The following is a 22,806-nucleotide window of genomic DNA, read 5'->3' on the forward strand; positions in this document are numbered from 1 at the left end:
ATGTTAGATCCACTATGGACTGGACTCTCACACTATTATGTTAGATCTACTATGGACTGGACTCTCACACTATTATGTGAGATCCACTATGGACTGGACTCTCACTATTATGTTAGATCCACTATGGACTGGACTCTCACTATTATGTTTGATCCACTATGGACTGGACTCTCACTATTATGTTAGATCCACTATGGACTGGACTCTCACAGTATTATATTTGACCCACTATGGACTGGACTCTCACACTATTATGTTAGATCCACTACGGACTAAACTCACACTATTATGTTAGATCCACTATGGACTGGACTCTCACACTAACATAATAGTGTGAGAGTCCAGTCCATAGTGGATCTAACATAATAGTGAGAGTCCACACTATTATGTTAGATCCACTATGGACTGCACTCTCACACTAACATAATAGTGTGAGAGTCCAGTCCATAGTGGATCTAACATAATAGTGAGAGTCCAGTCCATAGTGGATCTAACATAATTGTGTGAGAGTCCAGTCCATAGTGGATCGAACATAATAGTGTGAGAGTCCAGTCCATAGTGGATCTAACATAATAGTGTGAGAGTCCAGTCCATAGTGGATCTAACATAATTGTGTGAGAGTCCAGTCCATAGTGGATCTAACATAATAGTGTGAGAGTCCAGTCCATAGTGGATCTAACATAATAGTGTGAGAGTCCAGTCCATAGTGGATCTAACATAATTGTGTGAGAGTCCAGTCCATAGTGGATCTAACATAATTGTGTGAGAGTCCAGTCCATAGTGGATCTAACATAATTGTGTGAGAGTCCAGTCCATAGTGGATCTAACATAATAGTGTGAGAGTCCAGTCCATAGTGGATCTAACATAATAGTGTGAGAGTCCAGTCCATAGTGGATTTAACATAATTGTGTGAGAGTCCAGTCCATAGTGGATCTAACATAATAGTGTGAGAGTCCAGTCCATAGTGGATCTAACATAATAGTGTGAGGGTCCAGTCCATAGTGGATCTAACATAATTGTGTGAGAGTCCAGTCCATAGTGGATCTAACATAATTGTGTGAGAGTCCAGTCCATAGTGGATCTAACATAATTGTGTGAGAGTCCAGTCCATAGTGGATCTAACATAATAGTGTGAGTCCAGTCCATAGTGGATCTAACATAATAGTGAGAGTCCAGTCCATAGTGGATCTAACATAATAGTGTGAGAGTCCAGTCCATAGTGGATTTAACATAATTGTGTGAGAGTCCAGTCCATAGTGGATCTAACATAATAGTGTGAGAGTCCAGTCCATAGTGGATCTAACATAATAGTGTGAGAGTCCAGTCCATAGTGGATCTAACATAATTGTGTGAGTGTCCAGTCCATAGTGGATCTAACATAATTGTGTGAGAGTCCAGTCCGTAGTGGATCTAACATAATAGTGCGAGAGTCCAGTCCATAGTGGATCCAACATATAGTGAGAGTCCAGTCCATAGTGGATCTAACATAATAGTGAGAGTCAAGTCCATAGTGGATCTAACATAATAGTGAGAGTCCAGTCCATAGTGGATCCAACATAATTGTGTGAGAGTCCAGTCCATAGTGTATCTAACATAATAGTGTGAGAGTCCAGTCCGTAGTGGATCGTACATAATAGTGTGAGTCCAGTCCATAGTGGATCTAACATAATTGCGAGAGTCCAGTCCATAGTAGATCTAACATAATTGTGTGAGAGTCCAGTCCATAGTGGATCTAACATAATAGTGTGAGAGTCCAGTCCATAGTGGATCAAACATAATAGTGTGAGAGTCCAGTCCATAGTGGATCTAACATAATTGTGTGAGAGTCCAGTCCATAGTGGATCTAACATAATTGTGTGAGAGTCCAGTCCATAGTCGATCTATTATGTTAGCTCTGAGACGACACTGATACAAGACGACTCGCAATCCAAGATTGCAAATTGTCCCTTTGCACAGATAGAAAAGTACAACTTCAGCACAATTGATTATAACTATAACAACGGCCTTCAAGCATAAGAGTTGTGTGATAACTTACACGTAATTATTTTCTAACAAGATTTGCTCACATTTTCAGTAGAGCCATAATAAATTCATAAAAGAAGCAAACTTCATGAATATTTTGTGAGCAACAAGTATGTGCTCCAATCACTACATCACAACAAAATAAGAATGATTGGAACACTTTTGACCAGGACTGCACACTTGCAATTAGTGTTAGATATAATACATCCAAATTGAAACAATAAAATATGGCATCCAAAATAAAGTACAGTAATCTCTCACTATATTACACTTCAATCAGTTTTTTTCATGTATATTCTACATATCGTTGGGGGAATTGAGTATTTTGAATCGTACAAAATTGCAAATATGAAAGCTACAGTAGTATTATTGCAAAATACTTGAGAGTACATTATGTGTTATTATGTCTACCATGTTGATGTATTGGTGTGTTTCCAACATCTAAACACTTACTTTACATATTCACACTTTCTCATTACGACATCTAGGAAAAGGAGCAGGAAGAAACATTTATTTCATGCTAAACCCCTTTTTTCTTCATAGCAGTTTGCAGAGGTGGGTAGTAACTCGCTACATTTACTCCGTTACATCTACTTGAGTACTTCTAAGAGTAGTTTTTATGCAACATACTTTTACTTTTACTTGAGTAAATTTATAGAGAAGAAACGCTACTTTTACTCCGCTCCATTTATCTGCAATCAGGTCGCTACTCGCTACTTTTTTTTTTTTTATCGATCTGTTAATGCACGTTTTGTTTTTGTTCTGTTTTTGTCAGACACGCATTCAAAGTAGGATCTACGCATGCCTGCGTTTCACCAATCAAATGCAGTCACTGGTGACGTTGGACCAATCAAACAAAACCAGGTGGTCACGTGACCGTCACACGTAGAACCCGACATGTTGACAAACTTATTGGGGTGTTAGCATTTAGTGGTCAACTGTACTGTGCAATCTAATAATACAAGTTTCAATCAATCAATCAAAAGTGTAAAGGAAAAAAGACACTTTTCATTTCAACCGTACTTCCCGTCAAAAGCCTAAAGACTGACCGCCCGGTTCCTGTCTTCACAATAAAAGCGCCGCTCCATCGCGCCTGCGCTAACAAAATAAGAGTCTCCCAAAGCCAGCGCAAACAAGCTAGCAAGCTACGGAGTTTGCCGCCAATGTATTTCTTGTAAAGTGTATAAAAACCAATATGGAAGCTGGACAAATAAGATGCCAAAAACCAAGGACTTGCATGTGGTATTAGACAGAAAAGACAAACTTTTTTCTCCTCCATTTGAAAACGTGGACGTTATCAGCACTTTACTGTCTGATTCCAATCAATGCAAGTCATCAGAATCAGGTAATACACCAACTTATATTCTTGTCTTCATGAAAGATAGGAATCTATAAGTTAAACATGCATGTATATTTATTAAAACACCTTTAACATGTCAACAAAAACGGCAAAAATAAATAAATATAAATTATATACTGTATATATAAAGGTGTATATATATATATATATATATATATATATATATATATATATATATATATATATATATATATATATATATATATATATATATATATATATATATATATGATATGTGTGTATGTATATATGAGGTAGATCACCTCGACTTGGTCATTTATTAAGTAATTAATTAACGTTGAAAAACTTATTGGGGTGTTACCATTTAGTGGTCAATTGTACGGAATATGTACTGTACTGTGCAGTCTACTAATACAAGTTTCAATCAATCAATCAATCAATGCCTACTGAGGCTATGGTGCTGTTAAGTTATTGTGGCTCAATTTGCCCTAATTTTTTTTATTTTAATGTATTATTTAGTATATAATATTGTTTTAGTTGCTTAAGAGATATTCCTGGCTCTGAATTTGCTCGTTGCTATTTTTATGTTTTTGTGCATTATTAGTTGCCGTAATCATTAAACAAACAGGTTACTCATCAGTTACTCAGTACTTGAGTAGTTTTTTCACAACATACTTTTTCTCAAGTGTCACAACCACTGGCTTGTTAGTGGCTGTAACATTAAGGGAGACCACACCGATTTGTACATTTTAGCCAACAGATCTTTTATTTACAACATGTATCAGTGATCAGTAATGTGAATTAACCAAGGAATGTATCAGTAAATGAGTGTTGTCCCAAAAGGGTGCAAGTGTGGTGCTAATCCCGGCCGTCGTTGCCGTGACCATACGGTCACCAAACGAATGTGCCTGTGGGACGAGAGAGAGCGCGAGCATGCTGATGGGAGGCCTTTTATAGGCCGTCCAATCAGCAGCCCTCTGAGATGTTGCACGTCTTCACAGACCAGCTCCACCTGCGGGTCGGAGGACCAAAGTGCCCCAAACACTAACCGGCAGAGCCGGGCATGACATCTCCCCCCTTAAAAACAGAGACCCGTGTTAACTGGGTCTCTGAAGCACCATCAAAAAATAGAAAACAAAAAACTACAGTAGCCCCAGTAGCTATATTCTAGTCCCACTGACGCACCTCCCCTCCACCCCAGACCAACCAGAACCCAAACCATCCCAAACACCCTCCTTCCCCTCCGACCTTCCCTGCACCCAGCAAATCCTGGTACCCGGACAGCGACCTTTAAGGGAAACAGAGAAAAACCGCAGGTTAGGAGTGAGTGGAGATGATTAGACCTCCTGGTTCAGAGCCCGAGAGAGCGCATCAGCCATTACATTTTCCACCCCGCGAATATGGCGGATCAACAGGTGGAATGGCTGCAGAAACAGTGCCCAGCGCAACAGGCGCTGGTTGGTGGACCCTTTGAAAGACTGCAGAAAAGTGAGAGGGTTGTGATCTGAGTAGACCACAATTGGATGGAGACCCCCTCCCACATAGACTTCAAAGTGTTGCAATGCCCAAATCAATGCTAATGCTTCCTTTTCAATCACTGAATAATTAAATTGGTATTTGTTGAACCGGTCTGGCTACTCCATCATCATCAGCCTGCAGGAGGACCGCGCCTGCTCCCACCTGGCTTGCATCCACCTGCAGCTGGAATGGCAGATCCAGTTTGGGTGCAGCCAGGACCGGAGCTGATGTTAACAAAAGCTTTGCATTCTGGAAAGCCTGCTGACACTCCTCCGACCAAATGAATTTGGCGCCACCCTTCAACAAATTGGTCAGAGGAGATACAACAGTTGAAAAATTGCAGCAAAAATTGCGGTAGTACCCGATCATACCCAAAAAGCGCATAAGTTCTTTCTTCAGGGAAATTATCAATAGCTGCCACCTTTGCGTTAACGGGCCGCACCATCCCCTGGCCGACTACTTTACCCAAATAGACGACTGTGGCACGCGCAAACTCGCATTTCGCTAAATTTACTGTGAGGTTTGCTGCCACCAACCTCTGGAAAAGCGCTCGAATGCGAGCCAAATGTTCGTCCCAACTGTCTGAATGACAAACGGCGTCGTCCAAATAAACCGCGCACCCCTGCAGCCCCCCAACGACCCTATTCATGAGCCGTTGGAAGGTTGCAGGAGCATTCCGCAAACCGAAGCTCATTCGAGTATACGAGTACAAACCGGAAGAGGTAATGAATGCAGATATCTCCTGCGCTCTCTGCGTCAAAGGCACTTGATAGTAACCTTTCAATAAATCAAATTTGCTGACATAACGAGCACTCCCAACCTGATCCACACAGTCCTCGATACGTGGCAATGGAAAAGAATCTGGTCTAGTCACAGCATTTACTTTCCTATAATCCGTACAGAATCTATAGGTGTTATCTGACTTTTTCACCAGTAGACATGGCGATGCCCAACTGGAGTAAGATGGCTTGGCGAGACCATGATCAAGCAGATACTGCACACTGTCCTCCATACTCTTCTGTTTATCGGGAGCCACTCGATAAAATCTTTGTCGTATTGGGCGGGCACCCTGTGTGTCAATGTCATGTTCAATTAGTGTGGTACAGGTTGGAGTGTCGGAAAACAAAGGCAAAAACTCAAAAATCAAATCCGACAACTGTTTACGCTGTACCTCACTTAAATGACCGAGGAGACTATCTAGCTCCTTTAACTGCTGAGTATTATCCAAGCGCCCGTGTAACACTGAATCATCAGGTGCGCGCACTTCATCCCAAGCTGCCACCTCCGGCCAGTTGAGCGGTTCCCCAACCCCAACGGCTAGACCCACTGGACTCGCAGCAATCCCACCCGCCTTGTCGGAACCTGCAGAGTGGTAAGGCTTGAGTAAATTCACATGACACAGTTGCTGTGATCGTTTACGATCAGGAGTTGACAGTAAATAATTGAGATCTGACACTTGGCTCATAACCGTAAATGGACCAGAGTATTTTGCTGTAAATGGTGACCCCGGAATGGGCAGCAAAGCTAAAACTTGATCACCTGGATTGAAAACTCTGATCTTCGCTTTACGGTCATAACGCAGCTTCATTTTCACCTGAGCTTTAGTCAAATGCTCGGTTGCCTCTTTCCACGCAAGCAACAGCCTACGACGAAAACCATCTACATACTCAGTGAAACTGACGGGAGTGTTCTGCAGATCCAGATTGGCATTTAAAACAGACAGTGAGGTCCGGACTTTGTGGCCAAAGACTAGGTCATTTGGACTAAAACCAGTGCTTTCTTGAACTACACCACGCGCAGACAACAAGAGCCATGGCAACGCCTCCTCCCAATCTCTCCGCATCTCAACACAGTAAGCGCGCAAGAGAGACTTCAACGTGGCATGCCAGCGCTCCAATGCCCCCTGACTCTGTGCGTGATACGCGCTGCTCAAATTGTGCTTCACCTGCATCGACTTCAACGCTGCAGCAAATGTTCTGGAGGTAAAGTTAGACCCTCTGTCGCTCTGAATTACCTTTGGAATGCCAAAGACAGAAATGAATTTAGACAAACATTTCAATATTGACCTTGTGGTAATTGTTCTCAAGGCATACGCTGCTGGATACCGAGTGGCCTGGCACATGATGGTAAAGAGGTACACACAACCAGATTTCGAAGGGGGTAGTGGACCTACACAATCAATAATGAGATGCTCAAATGGTGTGCCAACAGACGGAATAGGTTGAAGTGGTGCAGGTTTAATGGGAGTACTCTGTTTCGCAACCTGGCAAACATGACATGCTTTGACAAATCTAGATACATGGCGTTTCATCCGTGGCCAGTAAAAATGTTCCCAAAGACGTCGGTAGGTTTTCTTAACTCCAAAATGCCCAGACTCTGCTCCATGGGCTGTTCTCAAAATCAAATCACGGTATTTGTCAGGTACCATCACTTGAATCACCTGACCTGCCACTTCAGGATCAACACCTGGCAACCACGTATGCAGCAAAACGCCATTCTGAATGAAGTAACCCATCGTTGGATCAGTAGAAACTAAGGCAAAATATTTCTCAAAGCTCTGATCATTCTTTTGTGCCTCAATTAAATCTTGACATGACAGAGGTTCGGGCAGCTCAGGAACAAAAATAGGCACAGATTTGGACACATCCGACGATTGCGCCTGCGTGCGAGACATTGCCCTAGTCACAGCACAAGCAGTAAACACTTCTGGGAATTCTTGACAACACGCGTCTGGCTCCTCTACAGATAGCGGTACAGGTGTAACAACTGGAGGTGGAGAAACTAAACACCCACCCAAATTGTTCCCCAGAATTACATGGATATCCTGCATAGGCAGAGACGGTCTCACAGCAATAGTCACCTCCCCATTCACAAATCCTGAACACAAGTGAATTTTGTGCAACGGTACAGAAAATGACTGCATGCCTATTCCTCTAATCAAAACACATTTCCCAGTGTCAGATGCTGTGGAAAATGGCAAAACTGCTCCAGAAATGAAACTCTCAGATGCCCCAGTGTCTCTTAAGATTTTAACTGGAACTTTTTGTGTGTCTCCAACCAATCACACCCAGCCATCACTAATGAATGGAGCGAAATCAGACGCAGCTGACTCTACTGATTTCGTCTGCTCGTCTGACACAGATGCACCATCTTCAATCACTTGCTCACAATGAACTTCCAAACGAGGTAACGGTGTTAGATCAGAGACGCCAAAATCAACTGGATGCACAACAGAAACACACCCAGCTGCCTTGGCATTAGATTTACGGCCTTTCAACAGCGGGCAGTCCTTTTTCTAATGTCCCTCCTGCAAACAGTAATGACATTTATCCGTCGGGCTTGGGCGAGATTTGCTACTTCCATTATCAAATTTAGGAACATTACTGGAATTGCCATAATTGGATCGATTTGAACTACGACCATAACAAGGAGGAGAACGTTGTGGAGGAGAACGAGCAGGATCATAACGTTGGTGGCTATTATACCGTGGAGGACTGCTGTAAGGCTTACGTTTATGAGTCAACACAAAGGTATCAGCAAGCGAGGCTGCCTCCTCCACTGACTTTGCCTTTTGCTCATTAATGTAAGGTTGCAATTCGATCTGGTACAATGTTCTTAAACTGCTCCAAAATCAACAAATCACGCAAATTTTCGTAAGTTGAGACAGACTCTGAAGTGAGCCACCGGTTAAAATAAGTACTCAACTCTCTTGCCACTTCAGCATGGGTCTGATTATCACGTTTACGCCAGTTTCTGAAACGTTGTCTGTAAGCTTCTGGATTCAGTTCATAACATTTCAAGACCGCTTTTTTCACCTCAGCATACTTGTGCCTATCAACAGGTGTTAATGCCAAGTATGCCTCCCGTGCGCGTCCTACTAGTACAGTTTGCAAAAGCACCGTTCTATCCTCTTCACTCCACTTTTTGTCAGAGGCCATCTGTTCAAACAGTGAGAAAAACACGTCTGGGTCACGTTCGTCAAACTTTGGAACATACTTTACCATGCTATCCATACTTGACCCGGACAGATTTCCACTAATCTTACCTTCTGACATTAGTTTCAAACGATCCTGTTCAATTTTAATTTTCTCAAGCTGTACTGTAAGGTCCATTTCACCTTTTTTCAAATCCATTTCTTTTTCAAATTTGAGTCTCTCCATATCTGCTTGCTGTTGCAATTCTCGTTCTAATTTGATTTTTTTCCAGTTCAAAAAGACGTTCTTTCTCCTTAGCCTGTTGCGCCCACTCAAATTCAAGTGCCTTCATCTCTCTTTGTTGCTCAAAAGTCAGTATGCCTACCCTCTCTGACTGCATAGGCTCTGACATACCCTTCACATGAGCGTCACCACCTTTTCCTGAAGGCAAAATGCTCTGCTCACACAAAAACTCGTGAATGGAGTCACGCAAGGGTCCCTTCTTACCAGTTCTAATGGCTGATGACAATTCCATGCCATACTTTTCTGCCAATTGCAACAACTGTTCCTTATTAAGGGCAAACAACAATTTCTCAGATGGTGCTTCCACAAAAGCCTCCATCCTGCTCAACCCAGGCCGTCAGTACCAATCTGGCTACTGTACCAAACCAACAATGAAACTACTGAAAAAACAACCCAACCAAAAACTAGCTCTAATTACGCTAGGCTCTCTCTCTCCAACCAATCCAACCAGGTCTCTAAAACATTACAGTTATGTTAACACAGCAAACCAACCTCGGAGCATCCCCCTAAACATTTTCCCCCCACTAGACTAATCTATTTTCACACAGAGCCCGAGGACGAGGATCATTTACTCACCAATACCTGTGGAGACGTACCATCCCGACAAAGCCGATTCAGCCGTTTCTCCAAGGCGGTGCCCTCGCCCAGGCTCTGTGACAGCAGGAACCTAGAACCCGTACTAGATGGGGATAAAGGCGACAGCTCCTAAGAGGCTGAATGCAATGCTACAAACTGCAATGAAACTAAACCAAGATGGCTGGAACAAACAATTCAGTGTCTACCTACACTTGCACGGTCAAACAAAGCCTCAAAAGTACAAATCAGTAGATCCCCCAATTAACTAACTGATAACAGGCCCCAACTGACTATCAGCAGTTCACAATTAGTAACTCAGCTCTACTCACCTTCCTACGCTCCAAAAGCCAGTAGAAGGAATACTCAATACAAAGAGCTCCACGCACCTTCCTACGCTGCCATAGCCAGTAGAAGGAATTACCATAGCCTAAAGTTACTACCAAAGATCGGACGAGCCCCCATATGTCACAACCACTGGCTTGTTAGTGGCTGTAACATTAAGGGAGACCACACCGATTTGTACATTTTAGCCAACAGATCTTTTATTTACAACATGTATCAGTGATCAGTAATGTGAATTAACCAAGGAATGTATCAGTAAATGAGTGTTGTCCCAAAAGGGTGCAAGTGTGGTGCTAATCCCGGCCGTCGTTGCCGTGACCATACGGTCACCAAACGAATGTGCCTGTGGGACGAAAGAGAGCGCGAGCATGCTGATGGGAGGCCTTTTATAGGCCGCCCAATCAGCAGCCCTCTGAGATGTTGCACGTCTTCACAGACCAGCTCCACCTGCGGGTCGGAGGACCAAAGTGCCCCAAACACTAACCGGCAGAGCCGGGCATGACATCCCCCCCCTTAAAAACAGAGACCCGTGTTAACTGGGTCTCTGAAGCACCATCAAAAAATAGAAAACAAAAAACTACAGTAGCCCCAGTAGCTATATTCTAGTCCCACTGACGCACCTCCCCTCCACCCCAGACCAACCAGAACCCAAACCATCCCAAACACCCTCCTTCCCCTCCGACCTTCCCTGCACCCAGCAAATCCTGGTACCCGGACAGCGACCTTTAAGGGAAACAGAGAAAAACCGCAGGTTAGGAGTGAGTGGAGATGATTAGACCTCCTGGTCCAGAGCCCGAGAGAGCGCATCAGCCATTACATTTTCCACCCCGCGAATATGGCGGATCAACAGGTGGAATGGCTGCAGAAACAGTGCCCAGCGCAACAGGCGCTGGTTGGTGGACCCTTGGAAAGACTGCAGAAAAGTGAGAGGGTTGTGATCTGAGTAGACCACAATTGGATGGAGACCCCCTCCCACATAGACTTCAAAGTGTTGCAATGCCCAAATCAATGCTAATGCTTCCTTTTCAATCACTGAATAATTAAATTGGTATTTGTTGAACCGGTCTGGCTACTCCGTCATCATCAGCCTGCAGGAGGACCGCGCCTGCTCCCACCTGGCTTGCATCCACCTGCAGCTGGAATGGCAGATCCAGTTTGGGTGCAGCCAGGACCGGAGCTGATGTTAACAAAAGCTTTGCATTCTGGAAAGCCTGCTGACACTCCTCCGACCAAATGAATTTGGCGCCACCCTTCAACAAATTGGTCAGAGGAGATACAACAGTTGAAAAATTGCAGCAAAAATTGCGGTAGTACCCGATCATACCCAAAAAGCGCATAAGTTCTTTCTTCGTCGCCGGCACAGGGAAATTATCAATAGCTGCCACCTTTGCGTTAACGGGCCGCACCATCCCCTGGCCGACTACTTTACCCAAATAGACGACTGTGGCACGCGCAAACTCGCATTTCGCTAAATTTACTGTGAGGTTTGCTGCCACCAACCTCTGGAAAAGCGCTCGAATGCGAGCCAAATGTTCGTCCCAACTGTCTGAATGACAAACGGCGTCGTCCAAATAAACCGCGCACCCCTGCAGCCCCCCAACGACCCTATTCATGAGCCGTTGGAAGGTTGCAGGAGCATTCCGCAAACCGAAGCTCATTCGAGTATACGAGTACAAACCGGAAGAGGTAATGAATGCAGATATCTCCTGCGCTCTCTGCGTCAAAGGCACTTGATAGTAACCTTTCAATAAATCAAATTTGCTGACATAACGAGCACTCCCAACCTGATCCACACAGTCCTCGATACGTGGCAATGGAAAAGAATCTGGTCTAGTCACAGCATTTACTTTCCTATAATCCGTACAGAATCTATAGGTGTTATCTGACTTTTTCACCAGTAGACATGGCGATGCCCAACTGGAGTAAGATGGCTTGGCGAGACCATGATCAAGCAGATACTGCACACTGTCCTCCATACTCTTCTGTTTATCGGGAGCCACTCGATAAAATCTTTGTCGTATTGGGCGGGCACCCTGTGTGTCAATGTCATGTTCAATTAGTGTGGTACAGGTTGGAGTGTCGGAAAACAAAGGCAAAAACTCAAAAATCAAATCCGACAACTGTTTACGCTGTACCTCACTTAAATGACCGAGGAGACTATCTAGCTCCTTTAACTGCTGAGTATTATCCAAGCGCCCGTGTAACACTGAATCATCAGGTGCGCGCACTTCATCCCAAGCTGCCACCTCCGGCCAGTTGAGCGGTTCCCCAACCCCCAACGGCTAGACCCACTGGACTCGCAGCAATCCCACCCGCCTTGTCGGAACCTGCAGAGTGGTAAGGCTTGAGTAAATTCACATGACACAGTTGCTGCGATCGTTTACGATCAGGAGTTGACAGTAAATAATTGAGATCTGACACTTGGCTCATAACCGTAAATGGACCAGAGTATTTTGCTGTAAATGGTGACCCCGGAATGGGCAGCAAAGCTAAAACTTGATCACCTGGATTGAAAACTCTGATCTTCGCTTTACGGTCGTAACGCAGCTTCATTTTCACCTGAGCTTTAGTCAAATGCTCGGTTGCCTCTTTCCATGCAAGCAACAGCCTACGACGAAAACCATCTACATACTCAGTGAAACTGACGGGAGTGTTCTGCAGATCCAGATTGGCATTTAAAACAGACAGTGAGGTCCGGACTTTGTGGCCAAAGACTAGGTCATTTGGACTAAAACCAGTGCTTTCTTGAACTACACCACGCGCAGACAACAAGAGCCATGGCAACGCCTCCTCCCAATCTCTCCGCATCTCAACACAGTAAGCGCGCAAGAGAGACTTCAACGTGGCATACCAGCGCTCCAACGCCCCCTGACTCTGTGCGTGATACGCGCTGCTCAAATTGTGCTCCACCTGCATCGACTTCAACGCTGCAGCAAATGTTCTGGAGGTAAAGTTAGACCCTCTGTCGCTCTGAATTACCTTTGGAATGCCAAAGACAGAAATGAATTTAGACAAACATTTCAATATTGACCTTGTGGTAATTGTTCTCAAGGCATACGCTGCTGGATACCGAGTGGCCTGGCACATGATGGTAAAGAGGTACACACAACCAGATTTCGAAGGGGGTAGTGGACCTACACAATCAATAATGAGATGCTCAAATGGTGTGCCAACAGACGGAATAGGTTGAAGTGGTGCAGGTTTAATGGGAGTACTCTGTTTCGCAACCTGGCAAACATGACATGCTTTGACAAATATAGATACACGGCGTTTCATCCGTGGCCAGTAAAAATGTTCCAAAAGACGTCGGTAGGTTTTCTTAACTCCAAAATGCCCAGACTCTGCTCCATGGGCTGTTCTCAAAATCAAATCACGGTATTTGTCAGGTACCATCACTTGAATCACCTGACCTGCCACTTCAGGATCAACACCTGGCAACCACGTATGCAGCAAAACGCCATTCTGAATGAAGTAACCCATCGTTGGATCAGTAGAAACTAAGGCAAAATATTTCTCAAAGCTCTGATCATTCTTTTGTGCCTCAATTAAATCTTGACATGACAGAGGTTCGGGCAGCTCAGGAACAAAAATAGGCACAGATTTGGACACATCCGACGATTGCGCCTGCGTGCGAGACATTGCCCTAGTCACAGCACAAGCAGTAAACACTTCTGGGAATTCTTGACAACACGCGTCTGGCTCCTCTACAGATAGCGGTACAGGTGTAACAACTGGAGGTGGAGAAACTAAACACCCACCCAAATTGTTCCCCAGAATTACATGGATATCCTGCATAGGCAGAGACGGTCTCACAGCAATAGTCACCTCCCCATTCACAAATCCTGAACACAAGTGAATTTTGTGCAACGGTACAGAAAATGACTGCATGCCTATTCCTCTAATCAAAATACATTTCCCAGTGTCAGATGCTGTGGAAAATGGCAAAACTGCTCCAGAAATTAAACTCTCAGATGCCCCAGTGTCTCTTAAGATTTTAACTGGAACTTTTTTTTTCTCTCCAACCAATGACACCCAGCCATCACTAATGAATGGAGCGAAATCAGACGCAGCTGACTCTACTGATTTCGTCTGCTCGTCTGACACAGATGCACCATCTTCAATCACTTGCTCACAATGAACTTCCAAACGAGGTAACGGTGTTAGATCAGAGACGCCAAAATCAACTGGATGCACAACAGAAACACACCCAGCTGCCTTGGCATTAGATTTACGGCCTTTCAACAGCGGGCAGTCCTTTTTCCAATGTCCCTCCTGCAAACAGTAATGACATTTATCCGTCGGGCTTGGGCGAGATTTGCTACTTCCATTATCAAATTTAGGAACATTACTGGAATTGCCATAATTGGATCGATTTGAACTACGACCATAACGAGGAGGAGAACGTTGTGGAGGAGAACGAGCAGGATCATAACGTTGGTGGCTATTATACCGTGGAGGACTGCTGTAAGGCTTACGTTTATGAGTCAACACAAAGGTATCAGCAAGCGAGGCTGCCTCCTCCACTGACTTTGCCTTTTGCTCATTAATGTAGGTTGCAATTCGATCTGGTACAATGTTCTTAAACTGCTCCAAAATCAACAAATCACGCAAATTTTCGTAAGTTGAGACAGACTCTGAAGTGAGCCACCGGTTAAAATAAGTACTCAACTCTCTTGCCACTTCAGCATGGGTCTGATTATCACGTTTACGCCAGTTTCTGAAACGTTGTCTGTAAGCTTCTGGATTCAGTTCATAACATTTCAAGACCGCTTTTTTCACCTCAGCATACTTGTGCCTATCAACAGGTGTTAATGCCAAGTATGCCTCCCGTGCGCGTCCTACTAGTACAGTTTGCAAAAGCACCGTTCTATCCTCTTCACTCCACTTTTTGTCAGAGGCCATCTGTTCAAACAGTGAGAAAAACACGTCTGGGTCACGTTCGTCAAACTTTGGAACATACTTTACCATGCTATCCATACTTGACCCGGACAGATTTCCACTAATCTTACCTTCTGACATTAGTTTCAAACGATCCTGTTCAATTTTAATTTTCTCAAGCTGTACTGTAAGGTCCATTTCACCTTTTTTCAAATCCATTTCTTTTTCAAATTTGAGTCTCTCCACATCTGCTTGCTGTTGCAATTCTCGTTCTAATTTGATTTTTTCCAGTTCAAAAAGACGTTCTTTCTCCTTAGCCTGTTGCGCCCACTCAAATTCAAGTGCCTTCATCTCTCTTTGTTGCTCAAAAGTCAGTATGCCTACCCTCTCTGACTGCATAGGCTCTGACATACCCTTCACATGAGCGTCACCACCTTTTCCTGAAGGCAAAATGCTCTGCTCACACAAAAACTCGTGAATGGAGTCACGCAAGGGTCCCTTCTTACCAGTTCTAATGGCTGATGACAATTCCATGCCATACTTTTCTGCCAATTGCAACAACTGTTCCTTATTAAGGGCAAACAACAATTTCTCAGATGGTGCTTCCACAAAAGCCTCCATCCTGCTCAACCCAGGCCGTCAGTACCAATCTGGCTACTGTACCAAACCAACAATGAAACTACTGAAAAAACAACCCAACCAAAAACTAGCTCTAATTACGCTAGGCTCTCTCTCTCCAACCAATCCAACCAGGTCTCTAAAACATTACAGTTATGTTAACACAGCAAACCAACCTCGGAGCATCCCCCTAAACATTTTCCCCCCACTAGACTAATCTATTTTCACACAGAGCCCGAGGACGAGGATCATTTACTCACCAATACCTGTGGAGACGTACCATCCCGACAAAGCCGATTCAGCCGTTTCTCCAAGGCGGTGCCCTCGCCCAGGCTCTGTGACAGCAGGAACCTAGAACCCGTACTAGATGGGGATAAAGGCGACAGCTCCTAAGAGGCTGAATGCAATGCTACAAACTGCAATGAAACTAAACCAAGATGGCTGGAACAAACAATTCAGTGTCTACCTACACTTGCACGGTCAAACAAAGCCTCAAAAGTAAAAATCAGTAGATCCCCCAATTAACTAACTGATAACAGGCCCCAACTGACTATCAGCAGTTCACAATTAGTAACTCAGCTCTACGCACCTTCCTACGCTGCCATAGCCAGTAGAAGGAATTACCATAGCCTAAAGTTACTACCAAAGATCGGACGAGCCCCCATATGTCACAACCACTGGCTTGTTAGTGGCTGTAACATTAAGGGAGACCACACCGATTTGTACATTTTAGCCAACAGATCTTTTATTTACAACATGTATCAGTGATCAGTAATGTGAATTAACCAAGGAATGTATCAGTAAATGAGTGTTGTCCCAAAAGGGTGCAAATGTGGTGCTAATCCCGGCCGTCGTTGCCGTGACCATACGGTCACCAAACGAATGTGCCTGTGGGACGAGAGAGAGCGCGAGCATGCTGATGGGAGGCCTTTTATAGGCCGCCCAATCAGCAGCCCTCTGAGATGTTGCACGTCTTCACAGACCAGCTCCACCTGCGGGTCGGAGGACCAAAGTGCCCCAAACACTAACCGGGCATGACATCCCCCCCCTTAAAAACAGAGACCCGTGTTAACTGGGTCTCTGAAGCACCATCAAAAAATAGAAAACAAAAAACTACAGTAGCCCCAGTAGCTATATTCTAGTCCCACTGACCCACCTCCCCTCCACCCCAGACCAACCAGAACCCAAACCATCCCAAACACCCTCCTTCCCCTCCGACCTTCCCTGCACCCAGCAAATCCTGGTACCCGGACAGCGACCTTTAAGGGAAACAGAGAAAAACCGCAGGTTAGGAGTGAGTGGAGATGATTAGACCTCCTGGTCCAGAGCCCGAGAGAGCGCATCAGCCATTACATTTTCCACCCCGCGAATATGGCGGATCAACAGGTGGAATGGCTGCAGAAACAGTGCCCAGCGCAACAGGCGCTGGTTGGTGGACCCTTTGAAAGACTGCAGAAAAGTGAGAGGGTTGTGATCTGAGTAGACCACAATTGGATGGAGACCCCCTCCCACATAGACTTCAAAGTGTTGCAATGCCCAAATCAATGCTAATGCTTCCTTTTCAATCACTGAATAATTAAATTGGTATTTGTTGAATTTTTTTGAAAAATAGCAAACCGGTCTGGCTACTCCATCATCATCAGCCTGCAGGAGGACCGCACCTGCTCCCACCTGGCTTGCATCCACCTGCAGCTGGAATGGCAGATCCAGTTTGGGTGCAGCCAGGACCGGAGCTGATGTTAACAAAAGCTTTGCATTCTGGAAAGCCTGCTGACACTCCTCCGACCAAATGAATTTGGCGCCACCCTTCAACAAATTGGTCAGAGGAGATACAACAGTTGAAAAATTGCAGCAAAAATTGCGGTAGTACCCGATCATACCAAAAAAGCGCATAAGTTCTTTCTTCGTCGCCGGCACAGGGAAATTATCAATAGCTGCCACCTTTGCGTTAACGGGCCGCACCATCCCCTGGCCGACTACATGACACAAGTAAATATTTGGGTGACTACTCCTTACTTTGACTTGAGTAATACATCTCTAAAGTAACAGTACTCTTACTTGAGTACAATTTCTGGCTACTCTACCCACCTCTGGCAGTTTGTAACATGTTGACTTCCTATACTCCATTTGTAACACTAACAAAGTAGGGCTGGCAAATTATTATTATTAGCAAAACAAATCATGATTAATGACAGGTGATTTTCTTCGGAAAAGACCCCGATGTTTGTACACAAACAGAATGTCAACCAGGAAGGCTTTTTAAAGGTTTGACTTGAATGCATGAGCTTTATTTGCACAAAACTCATCTTATCTCAAGTTGTTCCAGGCTGTATTTTGCTGGGAAATTTCCCAGCGAGCGCAGCAGTTGCAGTCTTTTTACTTTTGTAGGCAGGTAAGTGTTTATCTGACCACTGAGCATATAGTGGGAAAGGTAAAAGAGCTCATACATTGCATGATTGTGTACATCAGGGGTGCCCACACTTTTTCTGCAGGCGAGCTACTTTTCAATTGACCAACTGGAGGGGATCTACCTCATTTATATATATCATTTATATTTATTTATTTATGAAAGAGACATTTTTGTAAACAAGTTAAATGTGTTTAATGATAATACAAGCATGTGTAACACATATAGATGTCTTTCTTTCACGAAGACAAGAATATAAGTTGGTGTATTACCTGATTCTGATGACTTGCATTGATTGGAATCAGACAGTAATGATGATAACGCCCACATTTTCAAATGGAGGAGAAAAAAAGTTGTCCTTTCTGTACAATACCACATGAAAGTGGTTGGTTTTTGGCATCTAATTCATCCAGCTTCCATACACTTTACAAGAAAAACATTGGCGGCAAATTCCGTAGCTTGCTTGATTGACATTCACGGCACCCGAGGGTCTTGTGAGATGACGCTGGCTGCTGCCAGTTCATTATTATGAAAAAATGACCGAGAGGAAGGCGAGAAAAACTTTTTATTTCAACAGACTCTCGCGCCGTCCCTTCCGTCAAAACTCTAAAGGCCGACCGCACATTTCCTATCTTCACAATAAAAGCCCTGCTTCATGCTGCCTGCGCTAACTGAATAAGAGTCTCAGAAAGCTGGCGTGCACATCACCAGCTTTCTGAGGGATCGCTTGTGCACGCCAGTTTTCCGAGACTCTGTATTTAGTTAGCGCAGGCAGCATGAAGCAGGGCTTTTATTGTGAAGATAGGAAATGTGCAGTCGGCCTTTAGAGTTTTGACGGAAGGTACGGCGCGAGAGTCTGTTGAAATAAAAAGTGTTTCTGGTTCAATGACCCGCCCTATCTTGCCTCTGATTGGCCTAATCTCAACCAATAGTGACTCATCCTAATAGTCTTGGAAGCAGGAAGGGGAGGAGTTTAGCAGCACATGGAGTACTGCAACAAAATAAGCAGCGTTTGGTCATTTTTACCTGAAATAAATTATATTGAAATTACGATATTTTCTTCATTCATATCTTGTTTACAAATATATCTTACAAAGTCTGTGTATCGCCCAGCTCTACTGACTAGTAGTCCCACTTAAATGTACACGTTAGTTTATTGTGTATCACAAGGACATTGCTTTTATTTTGAAAGACGGACGTACTTACCAAGCAGGATTTTGGCGTCCTGGAGGTCAAAGTCACCATCCCCGTCCTTGTCGTAGGCTGCCAGCTTCCCTACAACACCCGCAGAGAAGAGACACTTAAGAGCAGTGCTACTCAATTATTTTCTCGTAGGCCCCCCCAGCAAGAAAAAAAACGTTTTGCCCCCCCTTAACCCCCCCCCCCCCCCCACTCGCCACCACGACTGTAAATAGCATCACTTGTCTATAAAACACCTCTGCATACCACTGAAAACCTTTTTAACATTAAATACAATTAAAACAAGGATAGAGAGAAATATAAATCAACTTATAATAACAAATAACTTTGACAACATTTGTTTGTTTTTTTAAATAAATAGCGTCCTTATTTAAACATTAAATATTTGTGACCGATGAACCATTTTATTACTGAATAATAAAATTCAATACATGAAAAAAAAACAAAAAAAAACATTCAATTTAATCTGCAAAAACATTAACTCTGGAGCACAATACACGATATAAAATATATAAATATATACAACACTTTGACCTACAACGCAGAAATCAATAAAAAATGTGTTTTGATTATATATATATATATCAAAATGAAGAAGTCAGCATTAATGGCCACTAGCGTTGTCCATATAGATATATATATATATATATATATATATATACACACACACACACATACATACATATATATACTTTATATATAATTATACAAATATTTATGTATTTTTTTTCTTCATACAAAAATAATATACATATATAAAAAATATGTACATACACACACATACATATATATTTTTGTATACATAAATATACATATACATATAAAAATATATATTTATATATATATTTTCTATATATAAAAATGTATATATATATATATATATATACATACATACATACAAATACTTATGTATTTTTTTCTATATATAAAAATAATGTACCCCGCCTTCCGCCCGATTGTAGCTGAGATAGGTGCCAGCACCCCCTGCGACCCCAAAGAAGGGAATAAGCGGTAAAAAATGGATGGATGGATGGATATATAGAAATATATATATACACACATACATATAAATTGTATATACATAAAATATATATACAAATGTATATATTTTCTTATATATATATATTTTAAAATATATATATATAAAAATATATCTATTTATACTCTCTCTCTCTCTCATACAGGGATGATGTGAGTGCAGGCCTGCGAGACAAAGAGCAGGGATGGCTGAGTACATGTTACATCACAAGACCTGCCACTAAAGACCTGGACTACCACCAGTGCACAGTCCATGTGTAATGACCCCCACCCACTGGGTAACACATGGCACACTACCATAACAATCTACAAGGTTAATACAGTTCTTCTCTTTCTTCGCCTCCATTTATATGCTTACTTTTGTAATTCATGTATTCATAACAATCTACAAGGTTAATATAGTTCTTCGCCTCCATTTATATCCTTAATTTTGTAATTCAAGTATTCATTAAAATGTGTGTATTGTTGCATTTGAAGCAATTGTATTTATTATTTATTATTGGTATTTTTATTTTTCCATATAATTTAAATATGTTGATCATTTTGTGTCAATTATAGCTTGTGTCAAATTGGTCTTCTAACCTTTTTATGTCATTTTAAACTTGACTGATGCATTTTGCAGCATCTGTACTTGGGAAAAAAATGTACATGTGCAAAAATACTATACTTAAATATTACATTAATTTGGAAAAAAAAAGCACTTTGTATTTAGTAGCTTTGATGATTCACATGGGAGCGATGCACCTATTTTAAAGGGGAAAAAGACAATGTTTGCACCGTCACACAGATGCGGCACGTTAGCAGGAAGCGACTGGCGTATTTGAGAGCAGCAAACAAGCAGAAACAAGGTAAAAATCTATTCTGGCAGCGAACGTCAACTCATTTGTTTGGCTTGCATAAGAAATGTTGTCTTCAAACACGCGTCAGGACATGTTGGCGTCTCCACTTTGTTTGTTGATGCTAACACGTTTGTCCTGCAATTATGTGCTTTTGGTAGCCATCCACCAGCTTCTGTTTACATTTTTCACCACAAAACGGCTGCAATTCAGCTAAATGTTGCTTTTTTCACATGTTTCTTCAGCATTGTTTCATCTGACATCAAATGGACAAAGGTAAGACCTTCTGGAGGTGCAGTTTAAGGTCAATTTTGACATTTGAAAAAGACATGAAAAGACGCTCACTTGTAAGGGGGTTACCATTAATTCTTCATCTAAACGGGAAGATGTAAACGTCATTGTACGGTAAGTGTTTCTTGTTTAGGACTTAGCAATACTGCTACTTGCTGGATCTGCTTGTCACACAGCTTCTAAAATGTGTAGGTCATCCTCTGTATGCTCAGGCTCAAAAATATAATGTTCTGGTTCCTCATTTGTCCCTCAACAGTCATTATCGTCTTTCATGAAGCCTACCATGATTAGTAGTTGTGGTTGTTGAAGTTAATAGTGAAAGTTGTGATGCGTCTTTGAAATTATCCTGCCGGCGTAGGCTTAAAATAAGAAAAATGCGAAAATAATGCATATTGCTGGGTGTTGTGGCAAAACGGCGACATTTTTGTTTCATCTGACCACAAAACTTTCCCACAGAATTATTATGAGGGACAAACTGTAAAAAATTATTATTAATCTACTTGTTCATTTACTGTTAATATCTGCTTATTTTCTGTTTTAACATGTTCTATCTACACTTCTGTTCAAATGTAATAATCACTTATTCTTCTCTTCTTTGATATTTGACAATAGTTTTGGACGATACCACACATTTAGGTATGGATCCGATACCAAGTAGTTACAGGATCATACAATAAAATACCTAATAAACCATTAATAATATGGTGAAGAAATACTGATGTAAAGGGTAGGTGTTGCCCTGTTTTCTGTTTTAACATGTTCTATCTACACTTCTGTTCAAATGTAATAATCACTTATTCTTCTCTTCTTTGATACTTGACATTAGTTTTGGATGATACCACACATTTAGGTATGGATGCGATACCAAGTAGTTACAGGATCATACATTGGTCATATTCAAAGTCCTCATGTGTCCAGGGCCTTATTTACTGACTTTATATACGGAGAATATTGCACGTCTCGTTCCTGGCACCTCTCCTCACCATCAAAACCTAATTAAAAATCCATGGTGGATTCGTTGTGTTATGTTTTATTTCGATACTTTTAGACACTTTTCTAAATAAAGGGGACCACAAAAAAATGTCATTATTGTTTTTATTGTAACAAAAAATGTTAGTGTACATGAAACATATGTTTATTATTGTCATTTAGTCCTTAAATAAAATAGTCAACTTGTCTTTTAGTAGTAAGTAAATAAACAAAGACTCCGAATTAGTCTGCAGTAACATATTGTGTCATTTATACACCTATTATTTTGTACACATTATAAAGGACAAACTGTAAAAAATTGATTATCAACCTACTTTTTAATTTACTGTTAATATTTTTCTGTTTGAACATGTTCTATCTACACTTCTGTTCAAACGTAATAATCACTTATTCTTCTCTTCTTTGATACTTCACATTAGTTTTGGATGATACCACACATTTAGGTATGGATGTGATACCAAGTAGTTACAAGATCATACATTGGTCATATTCAAAGTCCTCATGTGTCCAGGGACATATTTACTGACTTTATAAACATAATATACATTTAA

The 22,806-nt window shown here is 42.3% G+C and overlaps 1 protein-coding gene across 1 annotated transcript in view; it reads right to left on the minus strand.

The window, feature by feature from the left end:
* LOC133545282 (aspartyl/asparaginyl beta-hydroxylase-like) overlaps positions 1-22,806 on the minus strand; it is a 44,963-nt gene that overhangs the window by 13,053 nt on the left and 9,104 nt on the right. The window contains exon 3 of the mRNA XM_061890706.1: positions 19,107-19,175. Within this exon, the coding sequence (XP_061746690.1) occupies positions 19,107-19,175 (69 nt within the window). The remainder of the gene's footprint in view (positions 1-19,106; positions 19,176-22,806) is intronic.

Source organism: Nerophis ophidion, linkage group LG28, assembly GCF_033978795.1.
Source record: "Nerophis ophidion isolate RoL-2023_Sa linkage group LG28, RoL_Noph_v1.0, whole genome shotgun sequence".
Classification (NCBI taxonomy): Eukaryota; Metazoa; Chordata; class Actinopteri; order Syngnathiformes; family Syngnathidae; genus Nerophis; species Nerophis ophidion.